This window comes from Hibiscus syriacus, unplaced genomic scaffold, assembly GCF_006381635.1.
Source record: "Hibiscus syriacus cultivar Baekdansim isolate YM2019G1 unplaced genomic scaffold, ASM638163v2 tig00112852_pilon, whole genome shotgun sequence".
NCBI classification, from domain to species: domain Eukaryota; kingdom Viridiplantae; phylum Streptophyta; class Magnoliopsida; order Malvales; family Malvaceae; genus Hibiscus; species Hibiscus syriacus.
In genome coordinates, this window is record NW_024063410.1 from 400681 (window position 1) to 409190 (window position 8510).

The window sequence follows — 8510 nt, forward strand, 5'->3', positions numbered from 1 at the left end:
GTGGGGTAACTGAAAACCCAGATGGGATATCACCTGAGGTTACTTTAACAGCTCCAAAAATTTCATTTATCTCATTTCGCTCCTTTTCCACCAATTCACTCCTCTGCTGGGCATTTTGACAAACACCCGGCCTTCTAGACAACGATTGTTCTATAAACTCAAGCTCACTGGCTGTGTTTCGTGGAGTTATTGAAAACCCAGATTTGGTTTCATCTGGAGTAACATTAACAGATCCTAAAATATCAGTTATTTCCTGGAAGAGTGATGGGATTCTACAAGTTTCAGCTTGTTGGGCTTTCTTCGTTTGTTTTGATGATTTGGAGAGTGATGAAAAATGAAGAGCGAGAGGCTTATGTCTCGAGAAATGGAGGAGAATCCCAGATTGTGAATGAAAGTGATGGAATCTGACCAAGTACTTCATATTCAATCAAATCGTTTGATCTCCACTACCTTTGTTGTTGCCGATGTTCAGTTTCTTCGGAAAAATCGAACAAGGCAGGGTGGTTTTGAAAATCTACATGTTTAATGTTCAGGGTAAATTACATTTGTAACCACTTAACTAACGGATAATTCTAATCTGACCATCAATCTTTTAATTTGGTTAATTAGATCATTTAATCATTTCAATGATGCTAATCACATCCCTACTATTAACTTGGAGCATTGAGTTTTGATTGATCAAACATGAGGTAAACGATGCTTATAAGTTTCTGTTACCATCTTTTTTCAGTTTTTACTCTCTAGTATGTGCCATCGTTTATCTTAATAACAGAGCTTAGAGCGTTGGGTGTCAATTAATCATACGTGAGGTAAACGAAGCTGCCAACTTCATGACTATAGCATATGATGTTTCCCTCTTGATTTTGGATTACCTTTGGATATTTTGATCTATATTTTGGATAAAGACATTCATGAATCTCCTCATATTCGTGCAAGGGTTAATGTTATGACTTCCATCTCATTATTACATTAAAAAATAATAATTACATTTTTATAAAATTATAATTTATTGTAATTACATGATAAAATGATAATATTATACTTTCATGAAATTACATTATGGTGTTCAAATACACCCTTAATACAAAAACACAACATGAATCCCATCCAAAAATAAAAAACAAAAGACAAAAATGTAAATTCAAATTGCAATGTATAACAAAGAGAATATATATTTTCTCTCTTTTCAAAGGGTTTTACATTGAAGAATCCCCCTATACAAAACCTGCCTATTGAGAGGCATTTGAAGAAGCTGTCGTCTATCAGCATCATCACCACCAACCTTAACCTGCTTTGCAATGGCCGCAACACTCTGATTTCTTCTCCTGTATTCCTTGTTATTCGACGATGGTTCCCTCACATCGTCGACAAAACAAACCCTTTTCTTCACTTGACATTTCCCATTCCCTAAAAAAACAATGAATTCCATTCATGCATGCTGCAATGTTAAAATAACCTAAACAAGAACATCAAGAAATAACATGCATGCACGTATGCATACGTCTAAGTATGCATGCATGCGTGCATGTGTGTATGTATATATTACCAGCCAATTCGAACTCGATCTTCTTCAAGAAATCAGAGAGGAGGCGTCTATGGATTTCATTTGCAATGAAAACTATACTCCCAGAAACTGCAAAGACTGCCATGAGCCTTAGCCTTAAAGATCCGGTCTCCATTTCTTTTTTCCTTAATTTTCTAAAAGATTTTTGTTTTACTGATCAAATGGATCCACTGAGAAATGATGACGAAACAAAAGAGGCATCTTGAAGAAGAGAAGGATGAAGAGAAGAAGTAGGTGGATGGATGGTTTTTATATGTGAAGATGATGAAACAAAGAGGATGAAGAGGATAATTATTAACTAATAACACACAACATATTGCCTTGTATGCTTAATTTTGACTTATCCTTGAAATAAATTCTCTAAATATTCAACTCATTTTTGGTGTTATTTTTAGATAATACTAAAACAACAATAAGGATGACAATTAATGTAATTTATTTTAGTAAATATTTAAATTTGATACCCTTATCTTGCAATTTTGATTGAAAAATCTAATCAATCTTAACCTCAAATTTGATTTTCAAAATAAATAAGATCGAACCAAGTCAGATATGAATTATCTTACTATATGTAATCTTACATTCAGTAATCCATATAAGAATATGACTATTCTTTAAAATGATGGAACCGATTCTATTCTCTCACGATCAATTCAAGTTTGGAAACCTTTGGAATCAGTTTGTGAGAAATTATTTCATGGACCTAACTCACCACGTCATCCATTGTCCTAATTAATTAGTCTCATTGATTTTAAAATAACTTCAGAATAACTACCCACTTTTTTTTTTTTGAAAATATCCACTCCTTAATTACAAGTAGGAAAGAGGCATCCACCTGTAATTTGTACGTGCATAAATTTTCGAAAGCAACACAAACATCCAAAAATGATCCAACAAGCAAGCAGAGGCTTTCATGGTGATGAGAGGAAGATGAACAAAACATGACTAAAATGGGAGTCACTATCATGGTAAATCAAAACATCAAATTCATAATATTTAATTCTTCATATCTATTGCACCTAATAATTTTATTTTCAAAGTTTAAATTTAAATCCGTTGATTAAAAAATACAATATATCTTACCATTTTAACTGATAATTTAATACAATGTATCTTACTATTCTATCCTATATGGTTACTTCTAAATGAAGAACTTAACTCTGTGGATGTTTTTTCACTGTTTCTTACTGGTAGATTACATGAACAATTAAGTTAGTGGTTGCATTTTTTAAGAATTTTGGTTCTTTTGCTGATATAAAGTTCATGATACATAGTTTTCGGAGGATCTTTTAATGCATTTCTTCATCTTTCAGTGTGTGATCAGATGTTCTTCGCTGAATTGATGAGGGAAGCAACGGATATAGACGGATGCTTTAGTTCCCGAGTCCAACATCTCCTCCATCTTCACGTCCCCACCGGTATGCACCGGTACGTGTTGCGGTTGCGCCAATGCTTCAAGAACGACCAACAAGCATTGGCGGAGGAAGGGCGGATTTTAATCGAGTATATCACGATGAACGCGATCGCGATACGTAAATCCTCGAGAAATACGATAAAATATGCATCCATTATACTGTTTTATTCTCAATCTTTGTATTAGACGAAGTTATAATTGGTTTCCAATTGGCTTTAGGTACATGGCTCGTTCAGTTTTCATGCAACCTCGATGGGACGGAACCAGTGATGACATTGATGCTTCCGCATTCAATAAAGCTGGAATACAACATACATACATGTATATATATGTTCAGGACTGAAACTCGAGCCGAATCTTTTTGAAAAGAAATACAAGCCTCGTTAAAAAACCCCCACTTAACTCAATCGAGTCGAAACTCAATCAAGACAGAAAAGAGTACCCAATTATTTTATTAAATAACATCAGTACATAACAGGAACATCCATTAACCTGTACAATCTATTCACCAATCAGAAAACCTGCCTAAAGCAATTAACCAACGTCCACGACCCCTTCCAACTCGTATAGGAACCAACTATGGACCCCTTCCATGGTTGCACTCGACCGATTCCTCCCTTAGCCAATCTATCCGTCTCTGTGTTGATATCTCTGGAAATGAGATGTATTATCACATAAATCTGCCTAACTGCTATGTCAATGATTACTTAACAGTTGAGTTTGATGGTTTAATTGAAATCAAATTGAAAGTGTAGTGCCTTAATTGATGAAATTATTTATCCAATGATCAAAATAGAATAGAATCAATAATCTAAAGACATTGAAGATAATTTACCCTTAAATTCAATATAGCCATTAGCCTACATCAAATTAATAGTCGACTCAAATAGCCTGATTAATTTAAAATTAAAAGATTAATTCTTCTTGTAAAATCGAGTTTTGTTCATTCTTCTCAAATTTCCTTCAAATAGAATGTAGTGATGATGTGATACATAGTTTTGGATTATGAAAAGTAGAGGATTGGGTGATAATGATTACCTTTGAGGGCCTGTGCTTCAGTGACGAAAATTGGGAGTAGAATGCTGAGGAATGTATTATCTTTCATGCTGACAAAAAGGAGCATTCATTATTAGATGATTGCAGTTAATTATTATGCTTTAAACGTTTAAAAAGCAATTTGATGAACTACCTCCTCTTTCTCTGCATATAAATACTCAACTGCCCACCGTTAGGTCTTGCACCGTAACCTGAAGATAGAAAACAAGTAAGAGTTATAATCGCAGCTTGATGATAGAAAACACAATATATTGTTGTAAAAGTGGATGAATGATTCAAAGGATTGGAGGGCACCTACCAAACCCGCCCGAATGCGTGGGATGTGAGCAATCTTATGCCAATCGGCACCAATGTCCTTCCTACATCTTTCCTCCAACTGGGGCACATTTAGTATATCCAACTCTTCCAAACTGGTTAGGCCACGCATCTCATCCGGAAGCGATGTTAAATTGGGCAAATCTACTAGATTAAGCTCTTTCAGATTTGTTAGATGTTGAAGCCACTCCGGAAGATGCCGACACTTTGGAATGTTTACCAAATGTAGAATCTTTAGGCTCGTATAATCTTCGAATATTTGGATGCCCTCTGCAGATAGCTCGAGCTCCTTGCAGTGACTAATAGAAAGACTTTCAAGGGAAGTTAGATGTTGGAACACAGGAAAGAGTGACCTCAATCCACTGCAATTCTTGATTTCTAGTTTTTTCAACTGAACAAGATGCTGGAGGCAAAGGGGAAGAGACGCCAGCTGTGGAAGCTCAATAATCTCCAGATGCTCAAGAGAAGTCATCTTTTGCAGGAATTCGTTTAGCGTGTCGTAGTCCAGTTCTTCATGAATATTCCCCACTGTGAAAGATTTCAATTTGGAGAGAGGGAGAGATGAGGTTGACGGTGTAGTGTCGCTCATTTGAATGGTATGCTTTAATGGCCTTGAACTGGTATTCACCAAGATTAGCTTATGTTTGACTGATGGATACAACGGCATTGAACTCAAAGGGCAATTTGCAATGCATAAATAAGAGAGACAAGGAAATGCCATGGTTGATGCTCTTCTATCCTTATCGTCATCCTTATCATCGTCGATCGGGCTTTTTCTCCACCAACTCTGCATATTTGGGCAGTTGATGAGCTCGAGAAATGTAAGCGATGGGAAGAATGATTCTGATTCTCCTTGTCCTCCACTGGGCTCACTGCCGTCCATGGACTCCAGCTCAGATACATCACAAATCCTAAGCCGTTGAAGATGTGGCAATCGAGCAAAGGAAGGGAGATGTTTAAATTTACTGGGACCGCATACATCAATATCCACCAGATGCGTGAGCAAAGAAATCCAACTTGGGAACTTGGCATCGCCCCTCCATCCTATCACGCGGAACTCCTTCAGATTAGGATGGGGCTGGAGGTCTTCAAGTGACTTCTCTTCGTCATCACTAGCACCACCCCATTCTAAAATCAGTTCTCGTAGATGTTGCTTCCCTTTCAAATTAGCAGCTTTAAACTTCTCTCTTGCATTTTTCATGAATCCCAAATTTGTTATTCTTAGCTTTCCCCTCAGGTTGTTGAGGTGACTCAATTCACTTAGATCCGCAGCAGCAGCACCATGGGAACATTCTTTATCAACAACAAACATGCTTAACGTCTGAAGCGAAGTCAGCTTCCCTATTCCACGTGGCATATGAGTTAATAACTGACAATAAACACACGAAAGATGGGTAAGATTCACCAATTTTTCAATCTTCTTTGGCAATTCTACAAGTCGGTCACAAAAATCAAGTTTCAGCACTTGCAAATTTTGCATCTTGCAAATACTCTTTGGAAGGATCTTAAGATTGGCATTCCAAGAAAGATCAAGGTACCTCAAATGTTTCAACTTATGAATGGAACGTGGGACTGTATCAAGTTCTAATTCACGTAATTCTAAAACACGCAAGCATCTACAATTTGAAATTATTAAATCCCGATTTGCATCATTCATATATTCATCTCTGCTTGAAAATTTTAACAAACTCCGCAATTTCTTTCCCTTGATCAAATGAATCAATGAAAAATCAATCGATACGTGACGACATTTCTCATCAATCTCACTTGTAATTGAATTTGAATTTGAATCTAGAATGCAGCTCTCCTTCCCTGCTACCGATTCAGCAAGATCATGCATCAAATCATGCATTTTACATGTTACACCCCGACTTTCATCTTCTTCTACCTCTTGAAAGAAACTTCTTTCAACCAGACATTTAAAATACTCGAACCCAATCTCTTCAAGAGATCGACTCAAATTTGATTGTTTTACAAACCCTTGTGCAATCCAGATTCGAACAAGTGTTTGCACATCAAATTCATGATCTTTTGGGTACAGTCTGCAATAAGCAAAGCAATGCTTCAACTGAGATGGGAGATGATCATAACTCAACCTAAGTGTAGGCAAAATTTCACCATCTTCTTGAGGTAATCTAGCAAGTTCATTATCTTTGAAAGAAAGCCACTCAGTTTCAGTTTCTTTAAAAGATAAGGTACTAGCTATTGTCCTTATGACCAAGGGAACTCCATGACACCTTTCCAAAATCTGCTTTCCTATTTCCACAAAGCCTGAATTTGTCGAATCTGCATATCTTTGTTCAAAAGCTATTTCTTTGAACAAAAACCATGCATCATCATCAGACAAGCCTCTCAGAACATGTGGCTGACATTTACTAGTAACCTTAGCTACCCTCGTAGAGCGAGTAGTTACGATTATCCTACTTCCTTTGGCTCCACCCATCAGTAACTTCTTTAAGCTAATCCATAGTTCCCTCTCCTCATTCCAAATGTCATCTAAGACAAGCAAATATTTTTTCCCGTCAATTTTGTCCCGAAGTTGTTTTTGCAGTTGATCCATTTCGAGATTTTTACCAGGTTCTTGATCAGTTACAGATTTAATGATGTTTTCCACAATTGTTCTCACATAAAAAACATCAGAAACACAGACCCAAATCCTTAACTCGAAGTGGTTTTTAACCATTTCGTCGTTATAGACCAACTGCGCCAACGCAGTCTTGCCTAAGCCTCCGATCCCCACAATCGGAATGACATAAACATTCTCTTCACTTTGAAACTCCAACAAGAGTCTTAGAAGAGCTGCTTTGTCATCGTCCCTCCCAATAATTTCGCCTTTCGAAACAAAAGAGTGCGATTGCTGCCTCCTTTTGTCCATGAAAGAGGTTTCCACAGGATGGTCACGCTGAACCAAGTTCAACATGTTGGCCTGACTTTGAATGGAAGTAAATCTGGCCTTGATGGCCTTGATTTTTCGTCCCATTTTGAGACCATAAATAAACGGGTTCGATCTCGAGAAGCAAACGCGTACCTCTTTGGTGAACTTGTTCCCACTCATCAGATTCTTCCGCAAGGCTTCAGTACGGACATCATCCAGCACGTCTTCCGCATCATACATAGCATCTTTCAGCTTTGCTAGCCAATCTTTGACGCTTTCGCTAGCCACGGACTGCTTTTCTGCGTCGAGAAGCACGGCTTTGATGGCGGAGATGGTGCTTTTGAGGTCGTCGAGATCGTCTTCGAAATTCCACCACAAGCAAAGTTGCTCCAGAACAGGGGAGCTCAGTTCAGAAATGAGCCATCCGGCGATGTCAAAGGCAATTCCTTCGGCCATTGCTGGTCTAAACACGAACGAAGGCAAAAGTACAGTTTGGAAGTGATTAATTGCTGCAAAAGGAAGACTGGAAATGATTTGAAGAAGATGAAATGCTGGTGTTATATACACAGTGAAATAGTATTGATGCCATGGCCCACCACCAAAGGAACATTGCTAAAGCAAAGTAGGCCCTTTGGCTCATTATTAAAGCAAAGTCTCTATGATTAGAACAAAGCTGTCTCAAAAGTCGACATTGGCCTGATGAGGAAGATATTTCCCACCGTGTATAATGTTCTTTGGTTTTATACTTGGGGTAAATGTCCTTTTTCATCACTGAATTTTCTTCTCTCTTCATTTCAGGTCATTAAAAATCATTTTTTGTTTAATTTAATCACTCAACTTTGACATTGCTCACTCCACCATTAAATAAAAATGATGTGATGACATGACAAATGATACGATGATATATCAAAATGATGTCATTTTAGATACTTGAAAAATCACCAAAACGATGTCATTCTAGATAATTGAAAAACCACCAAAACGACGTCGTTTTAAATTTCTGTAAATTTAATAATTTTTTCACATTAGGTCGATTAAAATGTATGAATTTTGACGGAATCCTAACAGCCAGTGAAAAAGGAATAAAGTTAGTGACTAAATTTATAGAAAAAATAGCTTGATGGCCAAAGTAGAACTGGTGCATAGTTAGGTGACTAATGCTGTAGTTTACCCAAAAATACTTATGTACCAGATTGGGAAAATGGTATAGTTTAGATACTTGTTTGTAAACTAAACAATTTTATTTCACAAATTATAAACTCCTAATTACATGGCAGTTTATAACC

At 37.0% G+C, this 8510-nt stretch overlaps 1 protein-coding gene across 1 annotated transcript; it reads right to left on the minus strand.

Annotated features, from left to right (window-relative positions):
- Positions 1 to 3555: 3555 nt before the first annotated feature.
- On the minus strand, positions 3556 to 7680 carry LOC120183877 (putative disease resistance protein RGA4). Its single transcript, XM_039188473.1, has 4 exons — positions 4338 to 7680; positions 4168 to 4225; positions 4017 to 4084; positions 3556 to 3629 (listed from the first exon to the last, which is right to left on the minus strand). The coding sequence occupies exons 1-4, from the start codon at positions 7678 to 7680 to the stop codon at positions 3556 to 3558; spliced, it is 3543 nt and encodes a 1180-aa protein (XP_039044404.1).
- Positions 7681 to 8510: the final 830 nt, after the last annotated feature.